The sequence below is a fragment of the Dermacentor variabilis genome, chromosome 4 (genome assembly GCF_050947875.1).
Source record: "Dermacentor variabilis isolate Ectoservices chromosome 4, ASM5094787v1, whole genome shotgun sequence".
Classification (NCBI taxonomy): Eukaryota; Metazoa; Arthropoda; class Arachnida; order Ixodida; family Ixodidae; genus Dermacentor; species Dermacentor variabilis.
The window spans coordinates 234,723,235-234,744,354 of NC_134571.1; the positions used below are offsets into that span (position 1 = coordinate 234,723,235).

A 21,120-nucleotide genomic window follows, 5' to 3' on the forward strand; every position below is an offset into this window, starting at 1 on the left:
CACCCGTTCAAGTCTTTTTCCTCTGGACTAAAACGGCATCGAGGCCTAGGCTACTGCCGTCAGTATGGATTTCTGTATCAGCATGCTCGTTGAAGTGCACAAGTACCAGTGGCGACTACATGCATCATTTGTGTTCTTCAAATGCGTCGCCCTGCGACGTTTGCCACTTGAGCTCGACATCAGATTTAGCCAGATATGTCAGCGGCTCAATGATCCGTGAAAAGTTCTTGACAAAGCGCCTGTAGTAGGCACACAGTCCAAAGAATCTACGCACTGCCTTCTTGTCGATGAACTGCTGGAACTTTGCGATGGCGGCTGTCTTCTGTGGGTAGGGGCGGACTTCAGATTTACTGATGATGTGGCCCAGGAACAGAAGCTCATCGTAGGCACTTTTCAGGCTTCAGAGTGAGCCCTGATGACTTGATGTCCTCTAGTACTGTAGCAATCCGCCTAAGGTGATTGTCGAAATTTCCGGCAAAGACGACGACGTCATCCAAGTAAACAAGACAGGTCTTCCACTTCAACCCTGCTAACGCCGTGTCCATGACGCGCTGGAACGTTGCAGGCACCAAGCACGGCATGACCTTGAACTCGTAGAGGCCGTCTGGCATGATGGTGGTCTTTTCGCGATCTCTCGTTGACTTCTATTTCCAGTACCCAGGCTTGAGATCCATTGACGAGAAATATTTAGCGCTGCAGAGCTGATCAATGCGTCTTCTATCCGTGGAAGGGGGTATACATCCTTCTTCGTGATCTTGTTCAGTCGACGATAATCGACGCAGAAGCATAGGGTTCCGTCCTTTTTCTTCACCAGGACTACAGGAGATGCCCCCTGGCTTTTCGACGGCTGGATGATGTTGTCGCGCAGCATTTCGTTGACTTGTTACCTAATGGCTTCACATTCTGGTGTTTGTCGAATCCTCGATAACGTCGAAAAGCAGTCTTTGTATCACTGAAGCAGACTTCTGAGCTGTGGGTGCTTAATCTTGGGGAAATTTCGATTTATGTTGAAATCTGGTTCGGGAACTACAGTCATTGGGGTAGGTGCAGCAGAATCCGAAAGAACAAACGCATTTCTGGTTTCCAGAATTTCGTAGGCTATCGTCGTGCCCTTGTTGATGTGCTTGAACTCCTTGCTGAAGTTTGTCAGGAACACTTTCGTTTTTCCTCCGTGCACTCGAGCGATCCCTCTTTCGACACAAATTTCACGGTCAAGTAGTAGACGTTAGTCACCCTCGACGATGCCTTCTACGTCAGCGGGCGTTTCGGTGCTGACGGAAATAATGATGCTAGAGCTCCGCCGGATGCTCACTTGATCTTCGAGCACACTCAAGGCATGGTGACTACGACAGCTTTCCAGTGGTATCGCTTGATCTTCTGAAAGCATTATCAATTTCGACTTGAGGTCAATGATTGCGCCGTGTTGGTTCAGGAAGTCCATGCCGAGAATGACGTCTTGTGAACACTGTTGGAGGATAACGAAGGTGGCAGGGTAAGTCCGGTCATGAACGGTAACTCTTGCCGTGAAGATTCTAGTCGGCATAATGAGGTGTCCTCCAGCAGTCCGAATTTGAGGGCCTTCCCATACAGTCTTAACTTTCTTCAACTGGGTGGCGATGTGTCCACTCATTACGGAGTAATCGGCCCTTTTGTCCACTACGGCGGTGACTGCGTGGCCATCGAGATGAACGTTGAGGTCAGTTGTTCTTTGTCTTGCGTTACAATTAGGCCTTGGCATTGGATCACGGCTGCATTGTGTTGACCTGCGGCTGGTATGTGGCGTTGTCAGGTCGTCTTTCATCTGCGTATTATTTGCTTCCTGACTTCGTCGGGATAGCGGCGTGTCGTTATGTCGTCGAGATAGTCTCTTCGGCATCTTCGGTGGTGGCGGAGGATCTTCGTCAGTTCGATGAACAGCAACCACACCTCTCCATTAGTTGCTGCTTTCAGTTTTCCGGATATGAGCTGGCTGACTGGCCCCGGCCTCGGCGAGTGTTTGGATGGCGCTGCGGCGACGGGTAGTGGCCTGGTGATGCTGGACGGGATGGTCGTCGAGAGCTCCACTAAGTAGCAGCAAGGTAGTCGGCTATATCGCATGGGCGTTCACCTTGCTTCGGTCGCGGAGCGTTGACGGCAAACCCTCGCAGTCCCATTTTGTAGTAAGGGCAGCGGCAGGAGACATGTCCGGCTTCCCCACAGTGATAGCGGGGATGTGATAGTCGGGGGCGTGCCAAATGTCCGTCTTCCTCGGATGGCTGCACTGGTTGACGGGCGGGCGTGCTGGTGGCGGCGGCAGTGGACGATGGAATTTCGGTGTTAGAAGGCCTTGGCACGGTCACGGAGGGGGACCTTAATGACGGGCGACGGTGGCGTAGGTCATCGCTTCCAGCACGGGAAGTGACTATTCGGGCTGCACTTCGGTAACGCCCAGTGACGGCCGAAGTTCGTCCTTGACGATGTCAGTGACTGAGGACACCTGACGTTGCGACGAAGGGAACATCTTGTGCAGTTCTTCGCGCACAATGGCCCTGATGGTCTCTTGGAGCCCAGGGCTTGGATGGCGCACTGCTGTGTGCGCACTTGGCGGTTGTATTGCCTAGTGCGCATTTCTAAAGTTTCGTTGTTGCCTCTGTCAAGAACTCAGCTACGGTTTTCAGTGGGTTGCGGATTAGTCCGGCGAAAAGGTCTCGCTTTACGCCTTGCATCAAGAAGCGCACTTTTTTCTCTTCGGGCATGTCCGGGTCGGCGTGCCGGGACAGGCACGTCATCTCCTCGTTGAAAATCGCTATGGTCTCGTTGGGTAGTTGCACTCAGCCTTCTAGCATAGCTTCGGCCCTTTCCTTGTGCACGACACCTGTAAACACCTTCAGGAAGCCGCTATGGAACAGGTCCCATGTTGTGAGGGTCAACTCCCGGTTCTTAAACCACATTCTGGCGGGATCTTCTAAGGCGAAGTATACATGCTACAACTTGTCGTCGGAGTCCCAGTTGTTGAAAGTCGCAATTCGTTCATAGGTCTCCAGCCAGGATTCTGGGTCTTCAGATGATGATCCATGGAAGGTCGGTGGCTCCCTGTGCTGCTGCAGAACAATGGGGGACGCTGCGGCTGCCATTTGGGTTGTCTTGGCTACAATCTTCTCGGTCTTCTCAGATTGAAATCCGTGCTCCGGGGATAGCTGTTCTAGCCGGCGGCTTGCTCGATGGTCCGGGACTATGTTGGTGTTTTCTTCGCGGTCCGGACTTGGATCACGGCTTGTCGGGGCCATCCGGTACATGAATGAAAAGCACCTCCACCAGACGTCACCTCGTAGTGACATATAAAGAACACAGTAGCAGTACTGTGAAAGGCAAAACTAACTTTTATTCAGCGAACCTGTGCCCACAAAAACAGGCTACACTTCAAGAACGGCGACAGCGGCGAACACAGTCGGTGATCGTCAAAATCAGATCAGCAGGTCAAGCCCGTCGGCTTTTATTTATACATCAGTCGTCGAATGTTCCAGAGTAATCGCTGGGACCCGCGTGTCTTCCACAAAGTTTCACATTATTCACGTTGCGCACGCATGCAATCAGATTACATAAGGTTCAGTCACAGACAGCGGTTGGAACCATCTATAGCATTCCAGAAACTTCCGATACATGCAGTTGCGTTCTGCGCTGTGTGATAACATTAGATAGGCGGTGAAACGTGGTCGCTTGATAAAGATAAACAAGTAGACGTGTCAATATATTGTAAATACAGTCTTTCTATACTCCCGACATCCCTGTAACAGTATAATGGTGGCGTGCTTCCAGTTCTCTGGGACCCTTGAAGTCGATAGACAGTTCGTATAAAGGGCTACTAGTTTTTCAAGCATTATGTCTGCACCATCTTTAATTAAGTTAACTGGTAGTCCATCTTCCCCTGCCGCTTTTTCCTGTTTCATGTCTTGCAAGGCTCTTCTAACTTCATCGTTAGTTATAGGAGGAGCGTTTGTATCCTGTTCATTACTACTTCGAATGGAGATATCGTGGCTGCTTTGGGTACTGTACAGGTCAGTATAGAATTCTTCCACTGCTTTTACTATATCTGTGAGATTGCTGATGATATTGCCCTGCCTATCTTTCAGTGCATACATCTTGGTTTGTCCGATGCCTAGTTTTCTCCTCACTGTTTTCAGGCTATGTTCATTTTCTACAGCTTCTTCAGTCTTTCCCATGTTATAGTTTCGAATACCCCTTATTTTCTCCTTGTTGATTAGTTTTGACAGTTCCATGAATTCTATCTGATTTCTTGAGTTGGATGCGTTCATTCTTTGTCATTTCCTTAGTACGTCCTTTGTTACTTGGGAGAGCTTACTTCACTCCCTTCGCTCCCACTTCAATTGCTGCTTCTGAAGCCAGCCAAGTTACCATCTTGTTCATTACCTCTATGTCATATACATCTCCCTGTGCTAAGGCTGCATATTCGTTTGCAATTACCAGCCTGAATTGGTTGCTTTTACCCCTACTACGTCTAGGTTGACCTGTTTCTTCTTCACCAATTTTACGCTTTCTCTCTTCAAATTGAGGTGAATCCTAGCCTTCACTAACCTATGATCACTGCACTTTACCCTGCCTAACACTTCTACATCCTGCACTATGCTGGGATCGGCAGAAAATATGAAATCAATTTCATTTCTTGTTTCACCGTTAGTGCTTCTCCAGGTCCACTTTCTGTTGCTACGTTTCCGGAAAAAGGTGTTAATTCACAGCTTATTGCTTTCTGCGAATTCTACCAGCATCTATCCCCTAGCGTTTCTAGAATCGAAGCCGTAGTTGCCAATTGCCTGTTCACCAGCGTGCTCTTTCTCGACTTTTGCATTGAAGTCACCCATTACTACTGTATACCGAGTTTGTGCTTTTCTCATCGCTAATTCAACATCTTCATAAAACTAATCTACTTCCTCATTATCGTGAGCAAATGTTGGAGCATATGCTTGTACTACCTTTAATTTATACCTCTTATTAAGTTTGATTAAGACTACATCTACCTTCTCATTAATGCTGTAGAATTTGTTGATGTTGCCCGCTATGTCCTTATAGATTAGGAATCCTACCCCGTATTGCTTCTTATATGGGATACCACTATAGCAGAGGACATGGCCGTTTGTGAACCCTGTATAAGCCTCACCAGTTCTTCTCACCTAGGGCCAATGATATCCCAAACAATGTTTGATAGTTCCTCAAAGAGTCTTGCTAAGCTTGCCTCACTTGACAAGAGTTTGGGTGGTAAAGGTTGCTAGGGTCAGTTTCCATTGGCAGCCTGTCCGGGTCCAGAGATTCTTAGCACCCTCTGTGGCATTACAAATCTGACCGCCGCCTTGGTAAGGTGCTCCGCGGCTGCTGGGGACTGAGGGCCATTAAGTAACCGAATGAGTTCGATCATAAACTCAAGGTTAAAATTCCTTTATGTTGGAATAACACTTGCCATGCCTCTTTTTTGCTGCAAAGAAGCAGTGACTGGAACCACTTTTCCACCTCAGTCACTGCAATCAACGACCCTGCCGCCTTTAAAGTTGCGATTAATAATTTATTGTTAGAACACACTTCTCTGTTATACCCTCGGGTCTTTGGAGTATGAAAATAAATAAATAAATAGGTATCGACTTTTTGACATTGCACTCTGCGCTTATCGACTGCTCATCCCGTGTTCTGCGCTTAGACCTACTGCGAATGACGCTGCAGATGAGCCCTGCCTCTGGTGCAGCCAATTCACTCGTCTTCTGCCCCATGCCACAACATAGGTCTCAGTGGTGCCCTTCCCTGCTCTCCCTGGTGGAGACTACATGGTATGTCCTTTTCTGGACTTTCTCTTAACCCACCATGTTGCGTTACCCAGCAACATTGCTACAATTCGGAATAATCAACCTGCCTTCCTTGAGTTGATCGACGCAAGCTCTTCGGCTGGATATTTCCCTAGCAACGCGACATTCCTTACAGCACTGTGCTCTTTCGGCACTGGCTGCTGATATTCAGCTTGACTGCTGCTTCCACTTATGAGGACCCATTACATCGAATTATTTCCCCTGACCTGTGACCTGATTACACTGATGCTCTGCTCCCTCGTGGCTTCATATCAAGATATCTTCGATTTTGGTGTTCGTCTACTGGGTCAGGCCACCCTGGTTTCACATCGCATAAACACAGCCGATGCCCTTACCATTCACTGGAGACCTTACCGTGTGTCAGCACCTGAATGCGCCATCATACAAAATGAGGTTGACCAAATGCTTGAGAAGAACGTTTTAGAACTTTCTTCCAGTCCTTGGGCGTCCCCAGTCGTATTGGTGAAATAAAAAGGACAACACTTGGAGGTTTTACGTAGATTATCGCCATCTCAACAAGGTCACCAAGAAGGATGTGTAGCCTCTTTCTCGTCTCAACAATGCATTAGACTGCACGGCACCAGTTACTTCTCCTCCATTAACCTCCACTCTGGGTACTGGCAAATTGCTGTTGGCGAAAACGATCACAAGAAAACAGCCTTCGTTACACCCGGTGTCCTCTACCAATTAAAAGTTGTGCTATTTGGGCTCTGCAATGCCCCATGCCAACTTCAAACGCATGAGGGACTCTCTTCTTCAAGGTCTTAAGTGGTCCGTATGCTTCTGCTACCTTAATGATGTTCTTGTTTATTCACCCAACATTAAAAGCCATCTCCATCGCCTCTCCGCCGTTTTTGCGGTTTTCCAAAATGCCGGTTTACAGCTCAACTCTGCTAAATGCCTTTGCAGTCACCATCACATCAAAATCCTTGGCCTCCTCGTCGACGCTGCCAGCGTACAGCCTGATCCCGAAAAGGTCTGTGCTGTGAAATAATTCCTGCTTTCACGCTTGTCGAACAATGTTCGTAGCTTTGTAGGACTATGTTCCTAATTTCAACGCTTCAAAAACTTCGTGGGCATCGGCTGCCCCTTGACTGGTCTTCTCAAGAAGGGCGTTTATCGTGGGAACCTGTTTTTGGAACTTATTACTAGACTCACGAATCTGCCCAGTTGGGCTCATTTTGACCTGGCTGCCGAAACTGAAGTTCATACAGATGCAAGTGGTCCTGGGATTGGCGCTGTTCTTGCCCAATGACAGAACGGCTTGCCCCGCGTTATTGCCTATGCTAGCCGACTCCTTTCTAGTTCTTAGCAGAATTACTGCATAACCAAACGTGAATGCCTTTCTCTCGTGTGGGCCATCGGGAAGTTTTGCCCATACCTTTACGGGCGGCACTTCTCTGTTGTTACGGATCGCTAGGCCCTACAAGATGCCTCAGCCACTGGTCATTACGGTTACAGGAATACTCCTTTTATGTGACTTATAAATCGGGGCAACTACACCAGGATGCCGACTGCCTGTCTGGATGTCCGGCTTGCCCACCTGATCTCACCGACAATGACACTGATGACTATGTTCTATCCACATCGCTATCGAGCAGCGGTGTGACCCCTCCTTACAATCTATCATCGAACGCCTCCCCACACAACCCTCGGACCCCCAACTCCGCCTCTTCGTTTTAAAAGACAGTTTGTTGCACGGGCGCAACTTTGATCCCAACGGCGCCAGGCTTCTTGTCATTCCAGAACACCTACGCTCGGACGTGCTCGCACAGCTTCACGATGCCCTCACTGCTGGCCACTTAGGCGTCACTTGTACTTACGACCGTGTCCGTCAGCGCTTCTTCTGGCCTGCCCTTCACCATTCCATTCGACAATGCATTGCAACCTGCGACAGCTATCAATGCCGCAAGAGACCCTCCTGTCGTCCAGCTGGGCTACTGCAGCCGATCGACACTCCTAGCGAGCTGTTTTTCCATGTTGGCTTGGACCTACTTGGGCTTTTCCCTGTGTCAGCACTTGACAACCGATAGATTGCATTCGCCACGGATTACGCGACTCGCTTCGCTATCACGCAGGCTCTCCCTACGAGCTGCGCCACCTATGTCGCTGATTTTCTCCTTCGGGATGTTATTCTATAACACAATGCTCCTTGTCAGCTGCTAACGGACCGTGGCCGTTGCTTCCTCACCAGAGTCGTTGGCTATCTACAATCCTGCTCCATTCATCATCAGTTCATGACAGCTTACCATGCCCAAGCAAATGGACTGACTCAGTGCCTCAATCACACGCTTACCGACATGCTCGCTATGTATGTGTCAGACGATCATCGAGATTGGGACTATGCATTGCCTTTTGTGCCTTTCGCTTATAACCCTTCGCGCCATGACAATGCGGGTTATTCACTTTTCTATCGTTTGTATGGCCGCAACGCACTCCTGTCATTTGATTCCTTGCTTCCGACAGATTCATCTGCGACTTGCTGCTACGCCCTGGATGCCATTGACTGTGACTAAACTGGCCACTGCACTGCCCGTGATCATCTTATAGCTTCTCAGACTGTTCATAAAACGCTTTACGATCGCCACCACCGAGATGCCCACGTTGATCCTCGCTCACTGGTCCTCCTCTAGCTGCCATCTCATCGCGTGGGCTTCTGCGAAGAGCTATTGGACCCTATGACGTGGTTGGACCCTATCATGTGGTGCGCGAAGTGACTGACTTGACATGCGAGGTCTCCCCTGTTGTTGCCCCCCCACCGTCTGCGGCCCCGGCTACGTAACTTGTACACATATTGAAGCTCAAGCCCTACCACTCGGACTAGGACCATATACCTTAGGCAGCACCGGGGCGGTGCTATTTACCCTGGGGATTTATGTTACAGTATGAAAGCGAGCGCATTGTGCACGCTATTATTATTTGAAACACGAATAGAAGTATGGGCTCTGTACCGCAGAGAAAAAAATAATAATTGTTGTGCGAAAGGAAGAGAAAATATGATGAGAAAGCCAGTGGGTAGCGAAATGGAGAACAATGACAACAGCAGGACGGAATTAGAGGAGGAGTACAGAAGGATGACAAGTAAGGAATGGGACAGAATTGAACACAAGGTTCCCGTGGGAACAGCGACAGGACCTGATGGAATACCTATGAAATTGATGAGCATATTAGGCCAGAAAAGTAAATTAAAATTACGACAATAATAATATAATATTTGGGGTTTTACGTGCCAAAACCACTTTCTGATTATGAGGCACGCCGTAGTGGAGGACTCCGGAAATTTTGACCACCTGGGGTTCTTTAACGTGCACCTAAATCTAAGCACACGGGTGTTTTCGCATTTCGCCCCCATCGAAATGCGGCCGCCGTGGCCGGGATTCGATCCCACGAGCTCGTGCTCAGTAGCCCAACACCATAGCCACTGAGCAACCACGGCGGGTATGAGAAAGTTTGCAGTATCACGAACATCATAAGAAATATAATGTAGCGACCACAGTAGCAAATTTCACAATACAGATCTTCATCATGTAAAGTAGGTCGTAGTTCGCACCCATCTATTTCCTCTACATTCGCACTTAGATTAGTTTTTGCAAGTTTTCATTTGTACCCAAGAAGCTCACGAGCGCACATTCGCAACTGCTAAATTATAAGTAATGCAAGTACGGCGGTAATAGGTACTTCGATAGATTCCCTGCACAAACTGTACAAACAATGTCTAAACAACCGCAGACGCCTGCGCTGTAGCTTGAAGGAGGGGACGTGTAGGTGCTTTTCAACCATGGAGAAAGGCCGCCTTCCAAGGAAGCCTTTCTTATGCGCGGCTCAGCGCCATTGTAGCGGCCCGTCTCCCCACTCTGAGAATTTGCCCTTTGAGCGAAGGTCTCGGCTGAGGCATCCTTCTCTCATTTGGTGCCTCAGTCTTGGGCGGCGATTCAGTATCAGTTCCACCTCGTTAGGAATAACTTCTCCAATGGGTGAGACAGGCAGTCGAGACCGTGAGTTGTTTGGTGTACCGCCTTGAACACGCTACTAGTGAATTCCCGGTAAGCGCTGAAAGTTTTTATTTCTTCTCATCTTTTTTTTTTCCACACTACATTTAAGTATTGTTCAAGTTTGCCGAAAATGGTGTCGTATATAAAGCCGCATTAATGACCGCATGTCTATGGGTGACTCCGATACCACGATGTTGGAACCATTGAGCAGTACTGCACCTCGTCACCTGCACACATGTGACTCCAGAACTATGAGGCCGGAATCGTTTAGAAATCGTTCTATATTGAGTTACCCATCGCGATCAGGAAAACACTACTATTGCAGACAAATCAAAGTTTTTAGGCATGTAGGGCCCTCGGGGCTGTACTTCTTGACGATAAGGTAGCCTCCCCGCCTGCGGGATTATCTGACTGAGCTATGGTGAATGCTTGGTTGCCATAGTCAGGAAGTTCGAATCCCCCTATATTTTTTTTTCTTTTTTATGATGGTCAGCTTGAAATTCACCTCCTCCAGTGCACAACTTCTGCAGGCTTGGAGTGACGCCTGTCACTGGCAAAAAATGCTGAGAGCGAGCGGGGCTATACTAATCCAGGTACAACCAAATTAGGAAGGCCCACAAAGCTTGAACGAGACACTCCCTCACCAGATCAGGAATTGGCCTCCCCGGTGCAGTATTCGACCACCCCCTCCCAAATGGCTAACTCAATTACACAATTGCACTCAGTCCCCAGCAACTGCGGAGCACCTGACTAAGGCGGCAGTCAGACCTGTAACGCAGCAGAGAGTGCTAAGAATCTCTGGATCCGTCATGACAGGCCGCCAGTGGAAACTGACCTTTGCAATGCTTAACACCTGAACCCTCTGAAGTGAGGCTGGCTTAGCAGTACTCTTTGAGAAATTATCAGACATTGTTTGGGATATCATCGGCCTTAGTGAGATTAGAACTGGTGAGGCTTATACATTGCTGAATAACGAACGTGTCCTCTGCTATAGAGGTATCTCATATAAGAAGCAATACGGGGTAGAATTTCTAATTCATAAGGACATAGCGGGCAACATCAACAAATTCTACAGCATTAATGAGAAGGTAGATGTAGTCTTAATCAAACTTAATAAGAGGTATAAATTAAAGGTAGTACAAGCATATGCTCCAACATTCGCTCACGATAATGAGGAAGTAGATTAGTTTTATGAAGATGTTGAATTAGCGATGAGAAAAGCACAAACTTGGTATACAGTAGTAATGGGTGACTTCAACGCAAAAGTCGAGAAAGAGCACGCTGGTGAACAAGCAATTGGCAACTACGGCTTCGATTCTAGAAACGCTAGAGGAGAGATGCTGGTAGTATTCGCAGAAAGCAATAAGCTGAGAATGATTAACACCTTTTTCAGGAAGCATAGCAACAGAAAGTGGACCTAGTAAAGCCCTAACGGTGAAACAAAAAATGATATTTACTTCATACGGTCTGCTGATCCCAGCATAGGGCAGAATGTATAAGTGATAGGTAGAGTAAAGTGCAGTAATAATAGGTTAGTGAGGGCTAGGATTCACCTCAATTAGAAGAGAGAAAGAACTAAATTGGTGAAGAAGGAACAGGTCAACCTGGAGGCGGTAAGGGTAAGAGCAAACAAATTCAGGCTGGTGCTTGCAAAGAAATATGCAGCCTTAGAACAGAGAGATGACGATGGCATAGAACTAATGAATGAAACCATAACTAGGTTGACTTCAGAGGCAGCAATTGAAGTGGAAGGCAAGGCACCAAGGCAACCAGTAGGCATGCTCTCCCAAGTAACAAAGGACCTAATAAAGAAACGACAAAAAATGAAAGTGTCCAACTCAATAGACAGAATAGAATTTGCGGAACTGTCAAAACTAATCAACAATAAGAAAATAAGGGATATTCGAAACTATAACATGAAAAAGTCTGAACAAGCCGTAAGAAATGGACGCAGTCTGAAATCGGGGAGAAAGAAACTTGGCATAGGACAAACCAAGATGTATGCACTGAAAGTTAAGCAGGGTAATATCATCAGCAATCTTGAATATATATTAAAAGCAGCGGAAGAATTCTATACTGACCTGTACAGTACCCAGAGGAGTCAGGATACCTTGATTACAAACAGTAACGAACAGGATAGAGAAACTCCTCCTATAACTAGCGATAAGGTCACAAGGGCCTTGCAAGACATGAAACGAAGAAGAGCGGCAGGGGAAGATGCAATAACAATCGATTTAATCAAAGATGGAGGAGACATAATGCATGGAAAACTGGCGGCTCTTTATACGCAGTGTCTATCGACTGCAAGGTTCCAGAAAACTGGAAGAATGCAAACATTATACTAATCCACAAAAAGGTAGACGTTAAAGGATTGAAAATTATAGGCCCATTAGCTTACTCCCAGTATTATATCAGATATTTACCAAAGTAATCTCCAATAGATTAAGGGCAACACTGGACTTTAGTCAACCAAGGGAACAGGCTGGCTTCGGGAAGGGATATTCTACAATGCAATGGATCACATCCATGTCATCAATCAGGTTATCGAGAAATCCACAGAGTACAATAAGCCTCTCTATATGGCTTTTATAGATTACAAAAAGGCATTTGATTCAGTAGAGATACCAGCAGTTATAGAGGCATTAGGTAATCAAGGAGTACAGAACGCTTACGTAAATACCTCGGAAAATATCTATAGAGGTTCTACAGCTACCTTATTTCTACACAAGAAAAGCAGGAAGATACCTATAAAGAAAGGGGTCAGACAGGAAGACACTCTCTCCAATACTATTCATTTCGTGCTTGGAAGTATTCAAGCTATTCAACTGGGAAGGCTTAGGAGTAAGGATCGACGGCGAATATCTCAGCAACATTCGGTTTTCCAAAGACATTGTTCTATTCAGCCACACTGCAGTCGAGTTACAACAAATGATTGAGGACCTTAACAGAGAGAGTGTAAGAGTGGTGTTGAGGATTAATATGCACAAAACAAAGATTATGATAAATAGCCGGGCAAAGGAACAAGAGTCCAGGATCGCCAGTCATCCTCTAGAGTCTGTGGAGGAGTACGCTTACCTAGGCCAATTAATCATGGGGAACCCTGGTCATGAGAAGGAAATTCACAGGAGAATAAAAATGGGTTGGATCGCATACGGCAGACATTGCCAGCTCCTGACTGGAAGCTTACCATTATCATTGAAAAGGAAGGTGTACAATCCGTGCATTTTACCTGTGCTGATATATGGAGCGGTGACTTGGAGACTGACAAAGAAGCTTGGGAACAAGTTAAGGACCGCGCTAAGAGCGATGGTACGAAGGTTGCTAGGCATAATATTAAGAGACAGAAAGAGAGCGGTTTGGATCAGAGAGCATACGGCTATAGACGATATTCTAATTGACATCAAGAGAAAAAAATGGAGCTGGGCAGGTTATGTAATGTACCGGTTAGATAACCGGTGGACTATTAGGGTTACAGAATGGGTACCAAGAGAAGGAAAACGCAATCGAGGACGACAAAAGACTAGATGGAGCGATGAAATTATGAAATTCGCGGGTGCTAGTAGGGATCAGTTGGCGCAAGACAGGGGTAATTGTAGATCGCATGGAGGGGCCTTCATCCTGCAGTGGACATAAAAACAGGCTTGTGATAATCCGGCGAACATTTCCCAGCCACGAGTGAAGTAAAACACGCCAGTGAAGGGCATACCATGCACTGACTAGCCCAGTCATGCGTGCCTTATTATTGACCGACGCGGTGGCGCCCCCCCAGTGATCAGGAACGTCACAAGGCTGATGGTGATGATGATATGTGCCAAGCGCCAACTACGGGGACCCATTCTGGGCTGTCCAGGGAGCCCACAATGTGTCGGCCAGGCTCGGCCTGCATGCCCCAACGTAGGAGTGGCCCGCTGCATGATAATCGGTTATCTCAGGACTGTCAGTAAAGTTTTTCCATCCACGCATCCATCCGTGGTATGTGCTAGCAGCACGAGAACGAAAGAAGACGAGGTCAATTGTTTTCCAATATTGTGGTTCGGAGCCCTCACTGTTGCATTTAATTAAACACCGGTGCAGAACTCCTGCACCGTCAATATCATTATTGTACTACAATTTTCCAGATAAATATTTTACGCATGCTGCTCAAAGTGAAGCGCAGGTTCAATATTTCCGTTTCTGATTCTTCCAATCCTTTTGAAAGCTCTGGTATAGTAGACACGACTGCTTCAACTTTATAAACGGTCTTTTTCACCTCGGCTATATATTCCTTCAGTCCCCTTATTTCTGCAACTATTTGTTCCAAAGTGACCTTGTCAGGGCACGGATTTGTCTCGATGTCTCCTCAACACAACTGTCCCATCACGTCGAAATGCTCGTTGGCAATTACTTTAAGGGCTTGTGGGCTTGGCAGCATTAATAAACCAGGACAATTGTCCTTAAAACATCATCATCAGCCTGGTTTCGCCCACTGCAGGGCAAAGGCCTCTTCCATACTTCTCCATACTTTCATACTGCTGACAAAGCTTATAGATGAAGCAAAGCCCACCTGTCACATTGATGTAGATGCAGCCTATGGTTGCAATGCCAAAAGATTTGTTACGTCAATCCACCGACCGTGGAGTGTGTATTGACAGGATGGCAAGCAGACAGTGAGTAGACGATGTGGTGCAGATGAACACATCTCGAGGGACCTCCCTGGTCCCTCGCGATGTGTTCCACAGTTTCGCAAACGGCTTGTGAGGTGGAGTATAGGTGCAGTGGTAGTGTGCAGTTCAAAATTAAAAATAAAAAAATATTCAGACGTTTCTTTTAAACATATAAAAACATTTTAAACATTTAAACACATTTAAAAATATTTTAAACATTTAAACACATTTAAAATACAACTGTACCAGTTGTATGTATGGGGTTGAACCTAATTTAATAACGCTATAGTTGCAGCTGAGTGTTTGATGCAAGGTTTTCTGTAATCTCACCATCTGTGGAGAGCAGGAATCCCGTGCAATGATTGACGCAATCATGTCAGCTACTAGATCACAGTGGTTGTTACTGCGGAGTGTCATAACTGCATTAAGCTGAAAGTCGACAGACGGTGCTAGTAGATTATGAAGTTATTTAAGTTTAGATATGTGAATTATGAACAAAGCCCTCTGCTTTTCTCTGTATTTGTTCCTTTGTCAGTCCTGTTGAAGGAACCCTAAATTATTGCAGCATAATTCGGTATAGGACGTATTGCATGGAAGAACAGGAGGCTTATTTAGATAAAACGGCCTCAAAGCCACAATTGCCTCAAGTGCAACAGTACTGATGCATGGGCATTGGTCTCAAATGATTCGCTGCAGATGCATGTGCCTTTGTATATTCTCTGAGCAAAAGATATTACTGCAGCCTCAGAAAATGAATCCTTTTAATCTATAATTCTTAGAAAAATTGTTTTCTCAAGTTAAATTTTCATTTGCCGTTTTGTTCCAAAGTTTCCTTAAAATTTTTTTTATGTTGCCTAATTTGATCCTCAACACAAATGAAAGTCGCACACTCAAACCTCAATATACCAGAGCTGTGCTTGCAGCATGAAGCTTAGGTAAATTGTTAATCTTGTTAATTAATACTTGGCTGTGATATTTCTGCCTGGCCAAACAAACACTGCAAGAACATAAATTGTGAAATTAATTCAATTCTGCTCTTACACAAATATAAGTGGACACCTGAAAAAAATTCCAGGCCGGGGCACATCCACGCACGACGGCATGGCCCTGGCGCATGCCGTGGTTCAGGAGCTGGCGTCGGCCATCTGTTGTCGCACGGTGTTCTCCACCCACTACCACCACCTGGTGCAGGGCTTCCAGCACCACCCGGCTGTGCAGCTGGCACACATGGTACTGGTGATGTTTCCGAGGAACATGCTGACCTAGCTGCTTCATAAAAATTGAACTGCCCACATGTTTTGTGCTCATCACTAACGCACAAGCCTGAGTAGGACTTGTTGGCCTAGTTTGTACGAGTTAGCACAGAAGTGTTTAGACCTTGCCTATGAATGTCTTCTTGTATGCAAGTTGCTTCTCTGTGGGGACATTGAATCAAACCCAGGTACCACGCAGAAGGAATTGTTTGAAGAGTTGCTTGAAGGTCAAACTGTTATTTGTAATGTATTTCAGAAATGAAAGTCCAACTGTCTAAAATAGAAACACTGATAAATAACCTTCAACAGACGTACACTCAACTTGACAAAAGGTTATCTGAATCTTCTCTGACGGAAGGGAATCAGGTTCAAACTTCTCTAAAGTCTATAGAAAACGTTATTGGCTTCCAGTCAAAGAAACTTAACTGATCTCGAAGACAGAAATAGGCGGTCAAATGTAATTATTCATGGCGTTTCTGATTGTGACGACGAAACGGAAACGGCCCTCCAGGAAAATTCTCACCGAGGTATTGAGGGATAAGCTGCAAGTATAGTGCAAATCAATCAGCTGCATTCATAGGCTCGGCTGACAAGGCAGCAAACGACTGGTCATCATCTATCTGCAAGATTTTTAACGAAAAGAAACATATTTCAAAACTGCAGCAAGCTCAAAAATTCAGGCATGTCTGTACAAAATGATTACTCGCAAGCAACGCTAAAGAAACGGAAGCGTCTGTGGGAAAGCGTGAAAGATGAGAAACTGCAGGGTAAAAAAGTATGCCTACTTCATGATAAACTTAGGGTCAATAAAGATTTGTTCTTTTGGAATGAGACAAAAAACATGTGCGTCAAGATAAACAACCAACGCTCTCAGCAGCCCCAGCCTTGACGCCTTTCCAAAGAATGTGACAATAATTTGCGCATAATCGCCCTAAAGGCTCGTAGTGTAGTAAACAAAACAGAACCCCTTGAGGTTTCTTTACTACAACATGACCCACACATTGCCTTAATAACCGAGACGTGGCTGCGGACTGAAATAGCCGACTAGGATGTCTTCCCTAACTGTTACCAAGTTATTCATAGGGATCGGCCTTTCAGGGGAGGTGGCGTTGCAGTTCTAATTAAAGACCACATACAGGCTGTTCTCTTGGAGGAAATTCCCGGCCTTGAATGTTTGTGCATAAAGATCTCATGCTGGGGCCATACATTCGTTCTGTTTGCCGTTTGCAGACCTCCTGATGCATCAGCTGATTATCTGTCAAAACTGGAAGAGCATATGTCTCGGTTCCAAAGAAGCAAATTGCTACTTATTGGTAACCTAAACATGGCAGGCGTTAATTGAGAGCGTGTTGAATCCCTTTCTCAAAACAGCAATAATTTAAACAGTGTACTTAACATGACGTTAACACATGACCTAATTCAAATAGTTCAGGAACCGACACGTGTGCAAGGAACTAGGAAATCTGTACTGGATTTGGTATTTTTGCCTAGAGGATTACCTAATTGCACTTTTGAAGTTGTGGAGGGCATCTCTGACCACGTGCTTGTCAGTGTTCACTTACTCATTGTCGCTTGTACTCTATCTAATAACACTGTGAAACATTGCTCTTTCAAAGACTACTCACGTGCAGATGATGCATCGACTATAGAACATTTGGAAACATGCCTTATAGATTTTAATGATACTGATTTGAACACACTTTGGCGCCGTTTTAAAGATATGTGCCACTACTGTATAGATAAGTTTGTGCCAAGCAAACGTAGATTTGTTCATAGACAAACGCCGTGGATGACGCGTGAAATAATCCACTTAAAGTGGAAGATAGAAAAGGTTAAAGAAACAGTGCTTACATTTAGGTCATTTAAAGGATTTAAAAGAAGGTCTTGCACGCGCAGTACACACTTTGAAAGAACATTATTTTAATACAGTGGTGCCAAATTTCATTGTAGAAGAACCAAAAAAGTTTTGGAATTATATATGTGAAAAAAAGAAACCAATGTCACAAATTTTGGTTGATGGTTCTGTGGTTACTGATCACGAGGATATTGCGCGCCACTTCAATGACTACTTTCACCGTGTATTTTCTAAATCCGGTGCCTGTCCATCCAATGACGCAGTGTTTCACCCCTGTGATGTAAATTTTATTTCATACCCTGGCGTAGTTTCTATGTTACTAAATTTAAAAACTAAATCATCATGTTGTCCCGACAGCCTTCCTAACGTGTGTCTGAAGAGATATGCTGAATCTGTTGCAAAGTTTCTAGTTATTCTGTTTCGTATTTCATTACTACATGGGCAATTACCGAGCAACTGGAAGATAGCCAGGGTTGTGCCAATACGCAAGAAAGGTGACCGCACATTATTACAAAATTACAGTCCAATATCACTTACATCATGTTGTAAACTAATCGAACATATTATTGCCAACCAGATTAATGAATTTTTAGATGCGCACGCAGTCCTCTCTAATTTCCAGCACGGGTTTAGAAAAGGATACTCAACAATTACATAATTAGTGACAGTAATACATTCACTCGCTTCATGTCTCGATAAGAACGGACAGATTGATGCAATATTTCTTGACTTCAGTAAAGCTTTCGATAGAGTTCCTCACGACAAACTAATATTAAAACTCAGGCGCATTGGCCTCCCAGAAATATTAATCGTATGAATATCAAACTATTTAACCAATCGCTACCAATTTGTAGCAGTTAACGAGCAACATTCAGGTTGCCTTCCATTCAGCTCTGGCGTGCCCCAAGGAAATATGCTGAGGCCATTATTGTCTTTATTATATATTAATGACATTACTACTGAACTTGATCCGAATGTCCAAATCAGGTTGTTTGCGGATGATTGTGTGCTTTTTCAAGAAATAACTTCAATTAACGACCAAATCCATCTTAACTCCTCTCTTGCTAAGATTTTTTAATGGTTTGAAACGTGGGACATGAAACTTAACACTGATAAGACGTCTTTCTTCGCTTCTCTCGCAAAAAAGAGCTCCGCTTTCTTTTTAACTACAGGCTAGGTTCGTCACCTTTGCTGGAAGAGACTTAATATAAGTATTTGGGTGTCACACTTACTAATACTTTATCATGGAATTTACATATAGATAACATCTGCTCTTCCACATTCAGTAAACTATACTTTTTAAGACATAAGCTTGGAAATTCTCCCCCTAGCATAAAATTACTTGCTTACAATTCACTAATTAGACTGAAACTTGAATATGCATGCGTTGTCTGGGACCCATTTAATAAACACAATATCACCCGCCTAGAAAAGGTACAGAGAAAAGCTGTAAGGTTTATTTACTCTAAGTTTTCCCCATATGACTCTCCCTCTGAATTAATGGAGATTAACAGTACCCAATGTCTTGAACAATGAAGAAAAAATTTACATTTGCAATTTCTTTTCTTGCTTTGGAATCAAGGTCTAGTTATTAACCATTCCCCATATCTGTCGCCTTCAACGTCGAGGCATACACGCCACCATGATCCTAATTCCCTGACGCCGTATTTTGCGCGAACAGATTTATTCAAGTTTTCATTTTTTCCTCGCACTTTGACCGACTGGAATGATTCTTTATTGCCTTTCGCCACACTTTGATGTTTTTTAACTTTGTTGTTATTGTTTTGTTGCCATTTAACCCACCCTGCTTGGACCTGTACAAGGTCTGCAGTATTGAATAAAGAAAGAAAGTAAGTTCTTTGTAGAAATGTAAATAAAGATGGCACATAATAGTAGAAGATGGGACTCCCGTTTTCCATTACTATGTGCTGCCTTTTACTACTACGTGTCATCTACTATGTCCATGCTGTGTCGAAAATGGAGGCACCTGCCTATCTTCTACTACACTCGAACCTCGTTATAATGAAATGGGATATGACAAAATAATGTATCTAACAAAGTAAATAAAATTCTTTTCGAAATCTTTATAGAGATCTGTGTATTTAAAACATCATTTTAATGAACTGAAATTCTCCTTCCAATAAATTTAACGAGCTTGATACATTCCCATAACCAAAAAAATACCTGACCATACCGTGCCAAGTGCATCGCTATCTAACAAAGTAAATAAAATTATTTTTGAAATCTTTATAGAGATCTGTGTATTTAAAACATTGTTTTAATGAACTGAAATTCTCCTTCCAATAAATTTAACGAGCTTGATACGTCCCCGTAACCAAAAAAATACCTGACCATCCCGCGCCAAGTGCATCGCGTTCCACTGGGTTTGGCACTCGTTTGCCATGGCATTCCAAAGCTCCAGCGTCCACGCATCGAATATGCTTTTGAGCAATGTTGGTCTTTTTCACCACCGCACATAGCTGTTCACAAGCGGCACAACAGCAGCTCACTATCGCACTTCTCCACTGACCCATCTCTCTTGTGCTTGCCTGGCTGCGCGAGCCGCATCATGCTGGGCCGCTATGCGCGGCAGTGTGAAAGATTAGTGCATTCACTTCTCTCTTTCTCTGCGGCACGCCGCAAAGGCAGCTGCCGCTGGGCCTGGCGTCCGAGATCTCCCCGGCGCAATCTCAGAGGTCACACCCAAGCCGTGCGTTCACTTCTCCCTCCCTCCCTGTGGGCCCTCTGTGTGGGCCGGCAGCTGGGATCGTGTTGGCACCGGTACTACCTTGGAGGCCACCAGTCAACTGAGCCAAGCCAGCACGGCAAAGTTTGCTTGCCTCCTCGATAACCCGGCAGAGTGCTACGTTTTGTGCCACGTGCTGCTCGACCGCGGTGAGCCCGGTGGAAAGCGGACACAAAAGCCCATCGTGGAACAGATCCAAAGGCTGCTGCATCGGGTGCTGAACATGGCGTGATTCACGTGCTGAAAATTCTTCTGTTGTTCAAATTTCATCGCATTCCTAGCCATATAGTGGTTCCGCGGGCCTCAAAGCCATCTTCTTATTTCCATGTTTACAATTGTGCACCCCAATGCGCACGTATTGCAGTTTATGGCAATAATTTCAGCTGCCCCTTCAACTTCATTACTGTATTACGAGGTTTGAGTGTACTATGGTCATCAAGGCAGATTGGCATAGGCTGCCTTGGCAACAGGAATGCGATTAACACATAGTTCTACCAGCCTGGCAATACCAGCACACCGTCGTCGCCGGGGATCACATGGTAGCTCAATTGTTAGTATTGTTACAAAAGGATAAAAGAGAAGAAAGGACAAAGAAGATAATGAGACGCTGGCAGCTCCGTGCTGTTGCTGGTCAGCCATCTTAACTACATTTACTCTGCTTGTGAATATATTTTAAATACAGTCCGTCTGTAGTCCCAACATCCCGTAAAATAGTGGTGGGAGTTGTTGGGTACCACGACCGGAAACGGAGCTCCGCAGTGGACTTCGCAGCACCGTCTCCACCA

General features: G+C 45.3%; 1 protein-coding gene across 1 annotated transcript in view; it reads left to right on the plus strand.

Annotated features, from left to right (window-relative positions):
• The window catches only part of LOC142580213 (DNA mismatch repair protein Msh6-like), a 745,039-nt gene that overhangs the window by 675,225 nt on the left and 48,694 nt on the right, over positions 1-21,120 (plus strand). The window contains exon 29 of the mRNA XM_075691108.1: positions 15,557-15,711. Coding sequence (XP_075547223.1) covers positions 15,557-15,711 — 155 coding nt within the window. The remainder of the gene's footprint in view (positions 1-15,556; positions 15,712-21,120) is intronic.